This window comes from Engraulis encrasicolus, chromosome 16 (assembly GCF_034702125.1).
Source record: "Engraulis encrasicolus isolate BLACKSEA-1 chromosome 16, IST_EnEncr_1.0, whole genome shotgun sequence".
NCBI classification, from domain to species: Eukaryota; Metazoa; Chordata; class Actinopteri; order Clupeiformes; family Engraulidae; genus Engraulis; species Engraulis encrasicolus.
The window spans coordinates 27713971-27734049 of record NC_085872.1 but is presented as its reverse complement, the minus strand read 5'-3'; the positions used below and the strand labels follow the sequence as shown (position 1 = coordinate 27734049).

The window sequence follows — 20079 nt, the reverse complement described above, 5'->3', positions numbered from 1 at the left end:
GTTCTTACCAACACTGGGAGCCATCTGAGAACCTGTGTCATCAATCCAAATGCGAGCTGTGTCCAACCCACTTGTCTCGAGTGTCTTGAGGGCCGTTTTCCAGTTGTTACTTTCTACAGACTTGAAAAACATACTGTCCTCTTCTTCACTGGGGGTTTCTTGTGTTGATACTCTTGATGTTGTCGTTTATTTGATTGAGTAATATGTCAACTGGCAAATGACTCAAATATGTGACTCAAAGGTGTTGATTTGAAAATGACGTGTTAGGCTGATGTGAAGTTTAGGTTTTGGTAAAATGCATGTGGAGGACTAGCAGTATGTACCTTGTTTTGAAGGAATCAGACATGCTATTCACTGATGCACATAAAATAAAGTTATATAGACTGATTCATTTTAAAATCCAAAGGATTTGTTTTTCAAAAATACATAATTAAACAGGAAACCCATCATACTTCACTAGTGACATCACTGCAGATACATGCTATGCCAAAGGCCAAAATAGATAATATGATAATAATAAGAATTTAAAACATTTGCTTTGATTTACCACATCTTACCTGAATGATTTCCTAATCAGTTGTTCTGTGCTAATCCTACATTTTAGGGAGACCTATTGATCAAATCAATTCCAAAACATACTGCAGAAAACTATTTCAAACCTAATAATCCCTCCCTTTCAAAATCAATCCTACCACACTATAGCTGCAAGAAAACGGGCAATTGCAGTTTACTATTGGTAATTCATTGTTTTGTTTTGCAAGGGTATACAGTATATGGTGAGGTCATGACGTGAATCTTGAATTCTATCTGTACTGAAATTAACATTGATGTCATCAAAACAAAGAAGCAGGTGTTTAATAATACTAATTTATCTAAATTAACGTGGCTTTTATCTTTCTCTCTCTTATTTACATTCTTGGATCTACTCTTTCAAAAACTCCAGTCTTACTTGTGAATGTTTCGCCTTTATAGGGTGGGTCAAACACATGGGCCATTAGTTTGTTTGGGACTGCTTTGTATACCAGCTGGAGCACAGGCACAGAATTTGATGTCACATTATCTACTGTCTCTGTCTTAGCTATTACGTCTGCGCTACTGGGTGAGGAGGACACAGTTCCTTTACACTCATTATCATAAAAATCAGACTGGGGAGATTCAGGCCGCGTTTGGAAAACGTCCTCTAGATCAAAAATCATGTATTCATCAGATGAGTCAGATTTTAATGATTCGGGAGAGGATGACCTATCTCTGGGAAATGATACTCTGGTGTTTGAAAATAAAGTTCTAAACTGCGGAACTGGTGAGTCAGCTGGCAAGCATGTGTATTCATTAAAAGAGGAGACTGATTCAGGAGAAACAGGCCTTGTGTAATCATCTAGGTAATCCAGATATAGCTGTGCTCCTCCATCACTGTCAGAAATGTCGGATACAGGCGACGGACGCCTCTGTGCAACTACAGCATGCATATCCCTACATTCTCCAATTTTAGACTGCAATGACTCTGGTCCGTATGAGTCCGGTCTTTCCTTCTCTAAGCAAATTTCAATGTCTAACTCTGACTGGTCTGAATATAAGATCATTGGTGTTGTTGATGGAGATGCACTTTCAGAATGCACTGACTCTAGTTCATATGAGTCCAATCTTTCATTCTCTGAGAAAGTTTTGTTGTCTAACTCTGACTGCTCTGCTGATGGAGATGTGCATACTGTAAAAGGCAGAATGTGTTTATCTGGTGGAAAACTACACTGGGGCAACAAGACATCAGAGCTGAGGGCACTGGGATCACCTATTATATTGTCTGACTTGGATGACGTTTTTCTAACTAGATCAGAAAAGAGTTTAAACTGTACTGGCTCACACTCATTGTCAGGTATCATTTTAGGTTCCAATATATCAAAAAATGTCATATTTCCTTCATTTTCCTCGTCAAGAATAGCAGACTCGGGTGATTCCGCCCTTTCATTATAGCTAAATGGTTCACTTTCAGGTTCAGCAATATCTATATCTGACACCAAGGAAGCAGGTGTAGAGGATCTGGTCAGTGCTGACAATGAGATATGATGTCCATAATAAGGCACTGGAGAGTCGGGTGATAGGGGTCTAAATTCACTCAAAGAACAAGCAGATTCTGGAGACATGGGCCTGCTCTCTGTGAAACAGTCAAAACACTGTTCCTCCTCTGAGTTTTCTGATATCAGAGACAAAGCAGATGTACATCTGAGATATGTAGAATGAGGAAAGTTGACAGCCAATGAACATCCGTACTGGGGAACAGGTGAGTCAGGTGAGAGGATGCTGAATGCATCCAATTCACAGTATGCTTCAGGAGAGGATGGCCTACGCCACTGACACAACTCCATAAGGAAATCCTCAATGCTACCTGAGGTACTTGCAGACTCTGGAGATAGAGATCGGGTTTCAGAGTCAGAATCGCGCCATTGTGACTGGGGTACATTTGTTCTTTCCTTGTGGCACAACCCCTCAATACTATGTTGTGAGTATTCGGTGTCAGATGATACAGATTTACAAGAATGTGAAGAACAAGATTGACCCCATGAATACATGGTACTATCCTCAAGGTTATGGTACTGTTGAACAGGGGAATCAACAGACAGATGCCTACCCTCAGAAACTAATGACAATGCTTCTGGTGATGGGCCTATTTCCGCATATAAGTCCTCTGAAAGGTCATTATCACTTTCTATAATGGCAGACTGGGATAATGGAGAGCTGGTAATCAAAGAATATTTTGTTTCTGACGCAAACACATATTGTTCATCTGCTGAAACTGACATGGGAGATTCTGGCCTGACCTCATGTGACATATGTTCGCACTTCAAGCTGTTTTCATAACACTCTGTGTCTGATGACATGGACAGTGGGGATGCAGATCTGTGTGGCTGGATAATCTGTGGTGTGCACAAATTAAACTGGGGAACAGGCGAGTCAGGAGTAAGGGGCCTGGAGAAAGAAACTGAGTCAGGAGATACTAAAGGCCTCTCCTCAAGAAGGAAGGAGTCTTGCAGATAATAATACCCATCGCTCTCACTGTCTGACACTGCTGACATGGGGGAGGAGCACTGGAAACCAGTAGAGTGCGATACAACTGTTGGATTAAGATAGTACTGTGGCACTGGAGAATCTGGTGGCAGATTACAATTGGCATCAGTTGTGGGAGTCCCAGGAGAGGACGGCCTCCTATCTTTAAAGCAGCTTGCATACAAAAGCTCATCTGCTGATGTAAGAGACTCTGGTGTGACAGATCTGCATTCGTTTCTGGAGCATTCTGGTAACATACATATAGCTGTCTCCGTGGTAAGTGAATCCGCTGAGTATGGTCTCTTCTCTTCATTGCAATCAGCTGAGTAATTATCAATATCTGTGGTGTGTGGTGCTAAAGAATGATGGGATGATGACCTGTTTGCTTTAACTGCGTCTGCATAGGAATAGGGCAATTCTCTACACGGAGGAACTTGTGAATCGTGTGAGAAACACTTGGGTTTACTAACTGAAGAAGCTGAGTCTGGGGACCGATTCCTTGTTTCAGTGAACACAGAGTCTTGACAGCAGAGTGCTCCATCACTGTCAGAGATGTCTGATTCAGAAGAGGGGCTATTTGTCAAGCTTTTAATCCCTGAGGAGGGCACTGCAAACCTCTCATGCGTACCTATGAACTGGGGTAAGGGAGAATCTGGTGGCAGGGCAGAATAGGCAGTAACAGATGTCGTTGAATTGGGAGAACAAGACCTGATCTCTTCAGCCCATCTTTCCCGGTCAATGAATGAATAATAATCGTGAGAGGACAGAGATTCTGGTGATATGGATCTGACAGACTGATCAGTACGGGTTTCCTTTACACCTGATTTAGTGAGAAGGTATATGTCTGGAGTATCTGGTTCAGATGAGACAAATGTATCCTGATGTAGGGACATGGCATGTGAGTTACATGTAGTGTGGTGGATATTAGAATGTACCTTTCCATACTCCCACGTTTCATTGTGTGATTCAATGGACTGGGTTTGCACAACCATTTCTTCTCTCAATGTTGTTTTTTCAATTTGTTGTTGAACACTTTTGTGACAAGTTTCACTTTTTGAGCCAAAGCAATTTGCTGACAGCATTGTGGTAAATGAAGCAGTCTCTAATGAACAGTCCAGTTCATCACTTATATCCAGCAATATAATTTTAGTTTTACAGCACTCTGCATCATCTGGCAGCTGCTGCTTTATTTTTCTAGCTCTCTTCCTGGACTTCATCGCATTCATGCTCTCTCGACCAGAATTAGATGTGGATGATAAAGCAATAGCAGACCGATAGTCAGGTGTCATAGACAGATTGGAAGAGGTTATTTTAACAGTTGCACTACTCTCATATGACCCATATTGTGAATGAATTGTAGGTATATAACTATTAACTGTGTAACTGTCAATAATTGATTCAGGAGATGATGTGCGTTCGTCAATATGGAAGTAACAGTCATCTGCATACTCCACATCTGACCACAGGTACTCGGATGGTGATCTGTAGCCGCATGTGACAGATTCTGGAGAGGGACAGTTCCTATAACATCTGTAGGTTAAATGTTCACAGGTAGGACGGCCATACACTGGAGTGGGAGAGTCTGGAGACAGAGGTCTGTGAGGGCCAGGTGAATGTGATGAATCTGGTGACCAGGATCTGTCCTCTCTAAACAGCTCATCAAGACAAAGTTGAGAGTACTCAATGTCTGATGCAATTGATGACTCTGGGGAGATGGATCTTGCCACCCAGGTCTGTCTTGCAGTGTCAGACCATATATGGTCATACTGGGGCACAGGAGAGTCTGCCGAGAGGATTCTACAGTAATTATCTGATGTAAAGGATTCTGGTGAAGATGTCCTTTCCTCCTCAAACCAATTGAGGTAATATAAGGTGTAGTCATTTTCAGAGGCTATAGATTCTGGTGATAATGACCTGAGGTTGTAGCAATCAGGAGCATTCCTATCAGTGCATTTGTCTTGCATTTCTGAATCTGGTGAGTCTGCTCTGTTTTCAGAGAACAACTCTTCAAGGCACATGTCAGAGTATTCAACATCGAATTCTGGAGGTATGGGTGAATCTAATCCACTACCCGCATAGACACATTGATGAATATTGGGGCAAACAAACTGTGGAATTGGTGAATCAGGAGACAGCGGTCTGTATGTTTTTGGTGAATGTGATGAATCTGGACTCCATGATCGATCCTGACTGAATAACTCATCAAGACACAACTCTGGGTACTCAATATCTGAAAGCAGTGATGTAGTAGAGGACGATCGACTCCCTTTGAGGGGTAATGACTCTAACTTTGCAGGATGATAGTCCGGAATGGGGGAATCAGGAGACAGTTGTCTGTTATCATCCCATAAGCCTGTGGTCTCTGGGGAGTCTGCTCTCATTTCTTGAAATAACTCTTCAAGGTAAAAGTCTGAGTATTCAATATCTGATGCTAAGGAGATGGGAGACGATGACCGGCAAGTAAAACAAACCTGCTGGTCATGTGTAGAATGGAAATATTCTGAAATGGGAGAGTCTGGAGACAGAGGTCTGTGAGGACCAGGTGAATGGTTTGAATCTGGTGACCAGGATCTGCCCTCTCTAAACAACTCATCAAGACAAAGTTGAGAGTACTCAATGTCTGATGCGATAGATGACTCTGGAGAGATCGATCTTGCTGTCCAAGTCTGTCTTGCAGTGTCATACGGTATGTGGTCATACTGGGGCACAGGAGAGTCTGCCCAGAGGATTCTACAGTAATTATCTGATGTAAAGGATTCTGGTGACGATGTCCTTTCCTCCTCAAACCAATTGAGGTAATATAAGGGGTAGTCATTTTCAGAGCCTATAGATTCTGGTGATAATGATCTGAGGTAGCAATCAGGAATAGTCCTATCAGTGCATTTGTCTTGTATTTCTGAATCTGGTGACTCTGCTCTGTTTTCAGAGAACAACTCTTCAAGGCACATCTCAGAGTATTCAATATCTGATTCTGGGGGTATGGGTGAATGTGAACCACTACCTGCATAGACACATTGATGAACATTGGGGCAAACAAACTGTTGAATTGGTGAATCGGGAGACAGTGGTCTGTATGTGTTTGGTGAATGTGATGAATCTGGACTCCATGATCGATCCTGGCTGAACAACTCATTCAGACACAACTCTGGGTACTCAATATCTGATAGCAGTGAAGTAGTAGAGGATGATCTACTTTTGGTGTATAGTATTGAATCTAGCTTAGCATGACCAAAGTCAGGAATGGGAGAGTCTGTGGACAGAGGTCTGTGAGGTCCAGGTGAATGTGATGAATCGGGTGACCAGGATTTGTCTTCTCTAAACAACTCGTCAAGACAAAGTTCAGAGAACTCAATATCTGATAAAATGGAGGAATCTGGAGATATCGATCTTGCTGCCCAGGTCTGTCTAGCAGTGTCACACAATATATGGTCATACTGGGGCACAGGAGAGTCTGCCGAGAGGATTCTACAGTAATTATCTGATGTAAAGGATTCTGGTGAAGATGTCCTTTCCTCCTCAAACCAATTGAGGTAATATAAGGAGTAGTCATTTTCAGAGGCTATAGACTCTGGTGATAATGGCCTGAGGTTGTAACAATCAGGATTATTCCTATCAGTGCATTTGTCTTGCATTTCTGAATCTGGTGACTCTGCTCTGTTTTCAGAGAACAACTCTTCAAGGCACATCTCAGAGTATTCAATATCGAATTCTGGAGGTATGGGTGAATCTAATCCACTAGACTTATAGACACATTGATGAATATTGGGGCTAACAAACTGTGGAATTGGTGAATCAGGAGACAGCGGTCTGTATGTGTTTGGTGAATGTGATGAATCTGGACTCCATGATCGATCCTGACTGAATAACTCATCAAGACTCAACTCTGGGTACTCAATATCTGATAGCAGTGATGTGGTAGAGGACGATCTACTCCCTTTGAGGGGTAATGACTCTAACTTTGCAGGATTATAGTCCGGAATGGGGGAATCAGGAGACAGTTGTCTGTTATCATCCAATAAGCTTGAGGTGTCTGGGGAGTCTGCTCTCATTTCTTGAAATAACTCTTCAAGGTAAAAGTCTGAGTATTCAATATCTGATGCTAAGGAGATGGGAGACGATGACCGGCAAGTAAAACACACCTGCTGGTCATGTGTAGAATGGAAATATTCTGAAATGGGAGAGTCTGGAGACAGAGGTCTGTGAGGACCAGGTGAATGGGTTGAATCTGGTGACCAGGATCTGCCCTCTCTAAACAACTCATCAAGACAAAGTTGAGAGTACTCAATGTCTGATGCGATAGATGACTCTGGAGAGATCGATCTTGCTGTCCAAGTCTGTCTTGCAGTGTCATACGGTATGTGGTCATACTGGGGCACAGGAGAGTCTGCCCAGAGGATTCTACAGTAATTATCTGATGTAAAGGATTCTGGTGAAGATGTCCTCTCCTCTTCAAACCAATTGAGGGAATATAAGGTGTAGTCATTTTCAGAGGCTATAGATTCTGGTGATAATGGCCTGAGGTTGTAACAATCAGGATTATTCCTATCAGTGCATTTGTCTTGCATTTCTGAATCTGGTGACTCTGCTCTGTTTTCAGAGAACAACTCTTCAAGGCCCATGTCAGAGTATTCAATATCTGATTCTGGGGGTATGGGTGAAATTGAACCACTACCTGCATAGACACATTGATGAATATTGGGGCAAACAAACTGTGGAATTGGTGAATCAGGAGACAGTGGTCTGTATGTGTTTGGCGAATGTGATGAATCTGGACTCCATGATCGATCCTGACTGAACAACTCATTCAGACACAACTCTGGGTACTCAATATCTGATAACAGTGATGTAGTAGAGGACGATCTACTTTTGGTGTATAGTATTGAATCTAGCTTAGCATGACCAAAGTCAGGAATGGGAGATTCTGTGGACAGAGTTCTGTGAGGTCCAGGTGAATGTGATGAATCTGGTGACCAGGCCCTGTCTTCTTTAAACAACTCGTCAAGACAAAGTTCAGAGAACTCAATATCTGATGCAATGGAGGAATCTGGAGATATCGATCTTGCTGTCCAGGTCTGTCTTGCAGTGTCACAGCATATATGGCCATACTGGGGCACTGGAGAGTCTGCCCAGAGGATTCTACAGTAATTATCTGATGTAAAGGATTCTGGTGAAGACGTCCTTTCTTCCTCAAACCAATTGAGGGAATATAAGGTGTAGTCATTTTCAGAGGCTATAGATTCTGGTGATAATGGCCTGAGGTTGTAACAATCAGGAGTATTCCTATCAGTGCATTTGTCTTGCATTTCTGAATCTGGTGACTCTGCTCTGTTTTCAGAGAACAACTCTTCAAGGCACATCTCAGAGTATTCAATATCTGATTCTGGAGGTATGGGTGAATGTGAACCACCACCTGCATAGACACATTGATGAACATTGGGGCAAACAAACTGTGGAATTGGTGAATCAGGAGATAGTGGTCTGTATGTGTTTGGTGAATGTGATGAATCTGGACTCCATGATCGATCCTGACTGAACAACTCATTCAGACACAACTCTGGGTACTCAATATCTGATAGCAGTGATGTAGTAGAGGACGATCTACTTTTGGTGTATAGTATGGAATATAGCTTAGCATGACCAAAGTAAGGAATGGGGGAATCGGCAGATAACCTGTACTCTTCAGATAAGTTTGCGCTGTCTGGGGAGTCTGCTCTAATTTCTTGAAATAACTCTTCAAGGTAAAAGTCTGAGTATTCAATATCTGATGCTAAGGAGATGGGAGACGATGGCCTGCAAGTAAAACAGACCTTCTGGTCATGTGTATAATGGCAATAATCTGGAATAGGAGAGTCAGGAGACAGGGGTCTGTGCTCTTTTAAAGATACACAGGACTCTGGAGAAGATGGTCTGTCTTCTTCTAACCATTCATAGAAAGTATTGAAATACTCATTTCCAGATGTTAGGGAGTCTGGTGACGATGGTCTATGTTCACCTGAGCTAATGGTGGTTCTGATTGCGTGGCTTTCCGGTATTACACATTCAGGCAAATCTGGTCTGTCCCCAGACCACAGTCTTTGTCCTCTAGCCTGGACCTGATCCCAAATCTCTATTATTTGGCTTTGGTCTCTTGCCCATTCTTCTGTATTTCTTTCTGCTGTTCTTTTCAGCCCAGATTCTGTTTGATCCATAGTCATAACCGTATAACTGAGGTGTGTCCCTTTAAATAGTGGGTCATAAATGTGTGACATCAACTGGTGTGACCCCACTTTGGACATTAGTCTACCCTTCTGATTAAATGCAATATCATCAGAGGCTGACACTTCACATTCTGTTGCTCTGATGGATGGTTTTGTGTAGGTAGGAAAGCCATACACAGGAATGGGAGAATCTGTAGACAGAGGTCTGTGAGGACCAGGTGAATGTGATGGATCTGGTGACCAGGCTCCGTCCTCTCTAAACAACTCATCAAGACAAAGTTGAGAGTACTCGATATCTGATGCAATTGACGACTCTGGGGAGATCGATCTTGCTGTCCAGGTCTGTCTTGCAGTGTCACACCATATATGGTCATACTGGGGCACAGGAGAGTCTGCCCAGAGGATTCTACAGTAATTATCTGATGTAAAGGATTCTGGTGAAGACGTCCTTTCCTCTTCAAACCAATTGAGGGAATATAAGTTGTAGTAATTTTCAGAGGCTATAGATTCTGGTGATAATGGCCTGAGGTTGTAACAATCAGGAGTATTCCTATCAGTGCATTTGTCTTGCATTTCTGAATCTGGTGACTCTGCTCTGTTTTCAGAGAACAACTCTTCAAGGTACATGTCAGAGTATTCAATATCGAATTCTGGAGGTATGGGTGAATCTAATCCACTAGACTTATAGACACATTGATGAATATTGGGGCTAACAAACTGTGGAATTGGTGAATCAGGAGACAGTGGTCTGTATGTGTTTGGTGAATGTGATGAATCTGGACTCCATGGTCGATCCTGGCTGAACAACTCATTCAGACACAACTCTGGGTACTCAATATCTGATAACAGTGATGTAGTAGAGGACGATCTACTTTTGGTGTATAGTATTGAATCTAGCTTAGCATGACCAAAGTCAGGAATGGGAGATTCTGTGGACAGAGTTCTGTGAGGTCCAGGTGAATGTGATGAATCTGGTGACCAGGCCCTGTCTTCTTTAAACAACTCGTCAAGACAAAGTTCAGAGAACTCAATATCTGATGCAATGGAGGAATCTGGAGATATCGATCTTGCTGTCCAGGTCTGTTTTGCAGTGTCACAGCATATATGGCCATACTGGGGCACAGGAGAGTCTGCCCAGAGGATTCTACAGTAATTATCTGATGTAAAGGATTCTGGTGAAGACGTCCTTTCTTCCTCAAACCAATTGAGGGAATATAAGGTGTAGTCATTTTCAGAGGCTATAGATTCTGGTGATAATGGCCTGAGGTTGTAACATTCAGGAATAGTCCTACCAGTGCATTTGTCTTGCATTTCTGAATCTGGTGACTCTGCTCTGTTTTCACAGAACAACTCCTCAAGACCCATTTCAGAGTATTCAATATCTGATTCTGGAGGTATGGGTGAATGTGAACCACCACCTGCATAGACACATTGATGAACATTGGGGCAAACAAACTGTGGAATTGGTGAATCAGGAGATAGTGGTCTGTATGTGTTTGGTGAATGTGATGAATCTGGACTCCATGATCGATCCTGACTGAACAACTCATTCAGACACAACTCTGGGTACTCAATATCTGATAGCAGTGATGTAGTAGAGGACGATCTACTTTTGGTGTATAGTATGGAATATAGCTTAGCATGACCAAAGTAAGGAATGGGGGAATCGGCAGATAACCTGTACTCTTCAGATAAGTTTGCGCTGTCTGGGGAGTCTGCTCTAATTTCTTGAAATAACTCTTCAAGGTAAAAGTCTGAGTATTCAATATCTGATGCTAAGGAGATGGGAGACGATGGCCTGCAAGTAAAACAGACCTTCTGGTCATGTGTATAATGGCAATAATCTGGAATAGGAGAGTCAGGAGACAGGGGTCTGTGCTCTTTTAAAGATACACAGGACTCTGGAGAAGATGGTCTGTCTTCTTCTAACCATTCATAGAAAGTATTGAAATACTCATTTCCAGATGTTAGGGAGTCTGGTGACGATGGTCTATGTTCACCTGAGCTAATGGTGGTTCTGATAGCGTGGCTTTCCGGTATTACACATTCAGGCGAATCTGGTCTGTCCCGAGACCACAGTCTTCGTCTTCTAGCCTGGACCTGATCCCAAATCTCTATTATTTGGCTTTGGTCTCTTGCCGATTCGTCTGTATTTCTTTCTGCTGTTCTTTTCAGCCCAGATTCTGTTTGATCCATAGTCATAACCGTATTACTGAGGTGTGTCCCTTTAAAAAGTGGGTCATAAATGTGTGACATCAACTGGTGTGACCCCACTTTGGACCTTAGTCTACCCTTCTGATTAAATGCAATATCATCAGAGGCTGACACTTCACAGTCTGTTGCTCTGATGGATGGTTTCGTGTAGGTAGGACAGCCATACACAGGAATAGGAGAATCTGTAGACAGAGGTCTGTGTGGACCAGGTGAATGTGATGAATCTGGTGACCAGGCTCCGTCCTCTCTAAACAACTCATCAAGACAAAGTTGAGAGTACTCGATATCTGATGCAATTGACGACTCTGGGGAGATCGATCTTGCTGTCCAGGTTTGTCTTGCAGTGTCACACCATATATGGTCATACTGGGGCACAGGAGAGTCTGCCCAGAGGATTCTACAGTAATTATCTGATGAAAAGGATTCTGGTGAAGACGTCCTTTCCTCTTCAAACCAATTGAGGGAATATAAGTTGTAGTAATTTTCAGAGGCTATAGATTCTGGTGATAATGGCCTGAGGTTGTAACAATCAGGAGTATTCCTATCAGTGCATTTGTCTTGCATTTCTGAATCTGGTGACTCTGCTCTGTTTTCAGAGAACAACTCTTCAAGGCACATCTCAGAGTATTCAATATCGAATTCTGGAGGTATGGGTGAATCTAATCCACTAGACTTATAGACACATTGATGAATATTGGGGCTAACAAACTGTGGAATTGGTGAATCAGGAGACAGCGGTCTGTATGTGTTTGGTGAATGTGATGAATCTGGACTCCATGATCGATCCTGACTGAATAACTCATCAAGACTCAACTCTGGGTACTCAATATCTGATAGCAGTGATGTGGTAGAGGACGATCTACTCCCTTTGAGGGGTAATGACTCTAACTTTGCAGGATTATAGTCCGGAATGGGGGAATCAGGAGACAGTTGTCTGTTATCATCCAATAAGCTTGAGGTGTCTGGGGAGTCTGCTCTCATTTCTTGAAATAACTCTTCAAGGTAAAAGTCTGAGTATTCAATATCTGATGCTAAGGAGATGGGAGACGATGACCGGCAAGTAAAACACACCTGCTGGTCATGTGTAGAATGGGAATATTCTGGAATGGGAGAGTCTGGAGACAGAGGTCTGTGAGGACCAGGTGAATGGGTTGAATCTGGTGACCAGGATCTGCCCTCTCTAAACAACTCATCAAGACAAAGTTGAGAGTACTCAATGTCTGATGCGATGGATGACTCTGGAGAGATCGATCTTGCTGTCCAGGTCTGTCTTGCAGTGTCAAACGATATGTGGTCATACTGGGGCACAGGAGAGTCTGCCCAGAGGATTCTACAGTAATTATCTGATGTAAAGGATTCTGGTGAAGATGTCCTCTCCTCTTCAAACCAATTGAGGGAATATAAGGTGTAGTCATTTTCAGAGGCTATAGATTCTGGTGATAATGGCCTGAGGTTGTAACAATCAGGAGTAGTCCTATCAATGCATTTGTCATGCATTTCTGAATCTGGTGACTCTGCTCTGTTTTCAGAGAACAACTCTTCAAGGCCCATGTCAGAGTATTCAATATCTGATTCTGGGGGTATGGGTGAAATTGAACCACTACCTGCATAGACACATTGATGAATATTGGGGCAAACAAACTGTGGAATTGGTGAATCAGGAGACAGTGGTCTGTATGTGTTTGGCGAATGTGATGAATCTGGACTCCATGATCGATCCTGACTGAACAACTCATTCAGACACAACTCTGGGTACTCAATATCTGATAACAGTGATGTAGTAGAGGACGATCTACTTTTGGTGTATAGTATTGAATCTAGCTTAGCATGACCAAAGTCAGGAATGGGAGATTCTGTGGACAGAGTTCTGTGAGGTCCAGGTGAATGTGATGAATCTGGTGACCAGGATCTGTCTTCTCTAAACAACTTGTCAAGACAAAGTTCAGAGAACTCAATATCTGATGCAATGGAGGAATCTGGAGATATCGATCTTGCTGCCCAGGTCTGTCTTGCAGTGTCACACCATATATGGTCATACTGGGGCACAGGAGAGTTTGCCCAGAGGATTCTACAGTAATTATCTGATGTAAAGGATTCTGGTGAAGACGTCCTTTCCTCCTCAAACCAATTGAGGGAATATAAGGAGTAGTCATTTTCAGAGGCTATAGATTCTGGTGATAATGACCTGAGGTTGTAACGATCAGGAATAGTCCTACCAGTGCATTTGTCTTGCATTTCTGAATCTGGTGACTCTGCTCTGTTTTCAGAGAACAGCTCTTCAAGGCACATCTCAGAGTATTCAATATCGGATTCTGGGGGTATGGGTGAATGTAATCCACTACCTGCATAGACATATTGATGAATATTGGGGCAAACAAACTGTGGAATTGGTGAATCAGGAGACAGTGGTCTGTACGTGTTTGGCGAATGTGATGAATCAGGACTCCATGATCGATCCTGACTGAACAACTCCTTCAGACACAACTCTGGGTACTCAGTATCTGATAATAGTGATGTAGTAGAGGACGATCTACTTTTTGTGTATAGTATTGAATCTAACTTAGCAAGACCAAAGTCAGGAATGGGGGAATCGGCAGATAAGCAGTACTGTTCAGATAAATTTGTGCTGTCTGGGGAGTCTGTTCTAATTTCTCGAAATAACTCTTCAAGGTAAAAGTCTGAGTATTCAATATCTGATGATAAGGAGATGGGAGACGACCTGCAAGTAAAACAGACCTGCTGATCATGTGTATAATGGGAATATTCTGGAGTAGGAGAGTCAGGAGACAGGGGTCTGTACTCATTTAAAGATACACAGGACTGGGGAGAAGATGGTCTCTCTTCCTCTAACCATTCGTGGAAGGTAATGAAATACTCATTTTCAGATGTTAAGGAGTCTGGTGATAATGGTCTATCTTCGCCTGAGCTATTGATGATTCTCCTAGTGTGGCTTTCCAGTAGTACAGATTCAGGTGACTCTGGTCTGCCTTCACTGAACAACGCTTCAAGACACATTTCAGAGTATTCAATATCTGACACGAGGGATGTGGGAGATGATGACCTATTGCTTGTGTAGTTAAAACATTCACAGATGTGAAAGCCATATTGAGGAACGGGTGAATCAGGGGACAGTTCCCTGTTCATATCAAGTGAAGCCACTGATTGGGGTGAATATGGTCTGTCATCATGTAGATGTTCTTGAATGTCCATTTCTGAGTACTCAATGTCTGATGTTACAGACACCGGAGAGGGACAGGTCCTGTAACATCTGTAGGTGAAATGTTCACAGGTAGGACAGACATACACAGGAATGGGAGAGTCTGGAGACAGAGGTCTGTGAGGGCCAGGTGAATGTGATGAATCTGGTGACCAGGCTTTGTCCTCTCTGAACAACTCGCCAAGAGAAAGTTCAGAGAACTCAATATCTGATGCAATGGACGAATCTGGAGAAGACTGTCTTGCCGCCCAACTATACCTTGCAGTGTCGCATGAAATATGGCCATACTGGGGTACTGGGGAGTCTGCACAGAAGATTATATAGTAATTTTCTGAGGAATATGATTCGGGTGAACACATTCTTTCTTCCTCATGCCAAAGTTTATATAAGGAGTAGTCATTTTCAGACGTTAAAGAATCTGGTGATAATGACCTGAGGTTGTAACAATCAGGAATAGTCCTACCAGTGCATTTGTCTTGCATTTCTGAATCTGGTGACTCTGCTCTTTTTTCAGAGAACAATTCCTCAATACACATCTCAGAGTATTCAATATCTGATTCCAGAGGTATGGGAGAATGTAGTACACCACATCTATATAGGGAGGGACAAACAGTTGAGCAAACAAACTGTGGAATTGGTGAATCAGGAGACAGTGGTCTGTACGTGTTTGGTGAATGTGATGAATCTGGACTCCATGATCGATCCTGACTGAACAACTCATTCAGACACAACTCTGGGTACTCAATATCTGATAGCAATGATGTAGTAGAGGATGATCTACTTTTTATGTTTAGTATAGAATCTAGCTTAGCATGACAAAAGTCATGAATGGGAGAGTCTGGAGACAGAGGTCTGTGAGGGCCAGGTGAATGTGGTGAATCTGGCGACCAGGCTCTGTCCTCTCTAAACAACTCATCAAGACAAAGTTCAGAGAACTCAATATCTGATGCAATGGATGAATCTGGAGAAGACGGTCTTGCTGTCCAACTATACCTTGCAGTGTCGCATGAAACATGGCCATACTGGGGTACTGGGGAGTCTGCACAGAAGATTCTATAGTAATTTTCTGAGGAATATGATTCGGGTGAAGACATTCTTTCCTCCCCAAGTGAAAGTTTATATAAGGTGTAGTCATTTTCAGACGTTAGATAATCTGGTGATAATGACCTGAGGTTGTAGCAATCAGGAATAGTCCTACCAGTGCATTTGTCTTGCATTTCTGAATCTGGTGACTCTGCTCTGTTTTCAGAAAACAACTCCTCAAGGCACATCTCAGAGTATTCAATATCGAATTCTGGAGGTATGGGTGAATGTAATCCACCACCTGCATAGACACATTGATGAACATTGGGGCAAACAAACTGTGGAATTGGTGAATCAGGAGATAGTGGTCTGTATGCGTTTGGTGAACGTGATGAATCTGGACTCCATGATCGATCCTGACTGAATAACTTATCAAGACACAACTCTGGGTACTCAATATCTGATAGCAGTGATGTAGTAGAGGACGATCTACTCCCTTTGAGTGGTAATGACTCTAACTTTGCAGGATGATAGTCCGGAATGGGGGAATCAGGAGAGAGTTGTCTGTTATCATCACATAAGCTTGTGGTGTCCGGGGAGTCTGCTCTCATTTCTTGAAATAAGTCCTCAACGTAAAAGTCACAACATTCATAATCTGATGCTAACGACGTTGATGAAGATGATTCATCCCTAGTGTATAATACTGGCTGAAATACAGTAAAATTATACTGAGGAATAGGTGACTCAGTAGTCAATGGTCTGCATGAATCACATAAACTAACTGATCCTGGTGAATGTGAGCCGTCTTCTTCAAACAATTCCTCAACATACATTTCAAAAAAGTCAGGGTCTGAAGCTACAGTTATAGGAGATGCTGTTGTATAAGCTCCGTACACAAACTGCTCAAAGGACGGGCCACTGTACAGAGGAATGGGTGAATCTGTAGATACGTGTCTGTAGGTCTCAAGTGAACATGAGGATTCTGATGAATTTGGTCTCTCTTCACCTTCATCACTAAAGTCATTGTTCTCCATGCCTGATCCAATGGAGGATGAACACAGCCATCTTTTACTGGTGTAAACATATTTTTCATGAATTGGATAGTCATACTCAGGCAACGGGGAATCAGCAAATTGTGGGCTCTGTTCATCACGTGACATTGACTCTAATGAATGAAGCCTTGTCTTCTCTTCAGAACAGCTACTACCTTCGCCGGGCACAGAAGCAAACGGTTCAGGTTGTGAGCATATATACCGTGGAAGTGGTACATCAGAACCCCTATCTTCAATCCCCAAATTGGAATAGAGCTCATCTATGTCCAGACCTACATCCCTATTTTCAAAAGATGCTGATTTTGGTGAGGATTGCCTAAGGCAGCTGATTGATTCAGCACCCCTATAGTCAGAGACTTGAGAGCTAGGATAAAGGCACTTGAATTCTATCTGAGGCACAACAGATTCTGGAGAAGAGGGTATACTGGTTTCAGGAGTGCAGCTTACATAATGATTTCCTCTGTCCTCTGAAAAGAGGTCACCGGACACAGAAGCAAACGGTTCAGGTTGTGAGCATATATACCTTGGAAGAGGTACATCAGAACCCCTCTCTTCAATCCCCAAATTGGAATATAACTTCTCTATGTCCAGACCTACATCCCTATTTTCAAAAGATGATGATTTTGGTGAGGATTGCCTAAGGCAGCTGATTGGTTCGGCACCCCTATAGTCAGGGATTTGGGAGCCCGGATATGGGGGCTTGAATTCTCTCTGAGACACAACAGATTTTGGAGAAGAAGGTATATTGTACGGTTCAGGTTGTGAGCATATATACCGTGGAAGTGGAACATCAAAACCCCTCTCTTCAATCCCCAAATTGGAATAGAACTCCTCTATGTCCAGACCTACATCCCTATCCCTAGATGCTGATTTTGGTGAGGATTGCCTAAGGCAGCTGATTGATTCAGCACCCCTATAGTCAGGGACTTGGGAGCCTGGATATAGGCACTTGAATTCTATCTGAGACACAACAGATTCTGGAGAAGAGGGTATACTGGTTTCAGGAGTGCAGCTTACATAATGATTTCCTCTATCCTCTGAAAAGAGGTCACCGGAAACAGAAGCAAATGGTTCAGGTTGTGAGCATATATACCTTGGAAGAGGTACATCAGAACCCCTCACAGCAATCCCCAAATTGGAATAGAACTCCTCTATGTCCAGACCTACATCCCTATTTTCAAAAGATGCTGATTTTGGTGAGGATTGCCTAAGGCTGCTGATTGATTCAGCACCCCTATAGTTAGGGATTTGGGAGCCCGGATATGGGGGCTCGAATTCTCTCTGAGACACAACAGATTCTGGAGAAGAAGGTATATTGTACGGTTCAGGTTGTGAGCATATATACCGTGGAAGTGGTACATCAAAACCCCTCTCTTCAATCCCCAAATTGGAATAAAGCTCATCTATGTCCAGACCTACATCCCTATCCCTAGATGCTGATTTTGGTGAGGATTGCCTAAGGCAGCTGATTGATTCAGCACCCCTATAGTCAGGGACTTGGGAGCCTGGATATAGGGGCTGGAATTCTCTCTGAGACCCAACAGATTCTGGATAAGAAGGTATACTGGTTTCAGGAGTGCAGCTTACATAATGATTTCCTCTATCCTCTGAAAAGAGGTCACTGGAAACAGAAGCAAACGGTTCAGGTCGTGAGCATATATACCGTGGAAGTGATACATTAGAATCCCTGTTATCAATCCCCAAATTGGAATAGAACTCCTCTATGTCTATACCTACATCCCTATTTTGAAAAGATGCAGATTTTGGTGAGGATTGCCTAAGGCAGCTGATTGATTCAGCACCCCTATAGTCAGGGACTTGGGAGCCTGGATATAGGGGCTGGAATTCTCCCTGAGACACAACAGATTCTGGAGAGGAAGGTATACTGGTTTCAGGAGTACAGCTTACATATTGATTTCCCCTATCTTCTGAAAATAATGGTGTCATTATGTTTTCAGTTGTGGCCACTGCGACTTGAGGCACATCTCTACTCTTCACAATGCAAGGTGTTAGGTGTGGCATTATAAACGCAGCTGGTTTAATTTCAGCCAACTGGGATACATTTTCTTTAATTTGGGTTTCAGGTAAAGGCAGACTTTCTTCATTATCACTCCCCACTAAGCATTCATCCTGAATATGATGTTTTCTTACAATGAGTTCTACAGCAACTACTGAGTCATATTTGGATTCTTCAACCTCTGCACGAACACTGTCATACACTGGGGCACGTTTATCAATTACAGGTTGAGGTGTCAATTGCTGTGAATCAAAGATTACAGCAGATATGTCATCACATGACTTGGATGTCATTGCAGTATTTGAAATGTGTGATTGTCCTTGTGTGACTAAAGATGTCTTTGGTCGCACAATCACATCATCCTTAATATAATGCCCAATAGACAAACTGTGCTGATTTAGAGTTGAGCTATTTGCCAGTTGATCATATTTTGTGGCATTATTGGGAGGAGCCTGTGTGCAATATGGTTTTGGGGATCCCTGTATAGACTCTGGATCTTGGAAAGTGTGAGTTTCTTGTTGTAAAATCCACCTTTCTGACTCCAATGGCACGACACTGGGCGTCATGTAATGAACACTTGTAGTATCCTCAAACTCATCAATAAAGGGTATGGGAGAGTTCTCTGTGTAACTGTCTCTTTGGGTGGACAAAGCCTTGTTTTTCACAAAAACTGTGGAAAATTGGGTATTGTGCCTAACAGAGTCAAACTCCTTTTCGCTAGCTGAAGAAATAGTTTCGGATGAACTTGAGTGACCATCCTCAGAATCTACTGTGCTTGCCTTCATGTCAACAAGGTCCCCTCGCAGTTCAGCTAACAGGTCACTGAAATCAGTCTCAGCATGGTCTGACTCTGTAAGACAACGACCAAAGTCTCGAATAGACACAGGCACAAGGGGATTTCCAGGGCTGGGGATTGTTGACTTAGAGCTGCATTCAATAAAACCCACATCAGCCTGTGTAGTGTGGGGGTGTGTAGTCAACCCAGGCTGAACTCCATGTTCAGTGTAGTCCCATGGCACAAATGCAGCAGCAGCAGCAGCCCCCGTGAGGTCTACCATGAGACTTTTCTTTTGCATTGGGGACACCTTTTGTGTTTGTGGATTGTTCACTTGTGACATCATCATCATCATAGAGGGTTCAGCGATAATTGTACAATGCAGTTGACTTACTTGTCTGTCAAGGCCCTCATTTGATGACCCAGCCCTTATTTCTCGAGCAGCCCAAGGGTTGGTGATAAAATCCCTACAGAAGAAATGAGAAACAATGCAGAGTCAAAGCTGGTTTGTTACAATAAATCTTTCATCAAACCAAAATTATTCA

At 42.8% G+C, this 20079-nt stretch overlaps 1 protein-coding gene across 3 annotated transcripts in view; it reads right to left on the bottom strand.

Moving 5' to 3' along the window:
• LOC134465518 (uncharacterized) overlaps positions 1–20079 on the bottom strand; it is an 80095-nt gene that overhangs the window by 1066 nt on the left and 58950 nt on the right. For all 3 annotated transcript variants that reach the window (XM_063219215.1, XM_063219217.1, XM_063219218.1), the window contains one exon: positions 9–20001. In XM_063219215.1, the coding sequence (XP_063075285.1) occupies positions 909–20001 (19093 nt within the window). In that variant the 3' untranslated portion in view covers positions 9–908. The remainder of the gene's footprint in view (positions 1–8; positions 20002–20079) is intronic.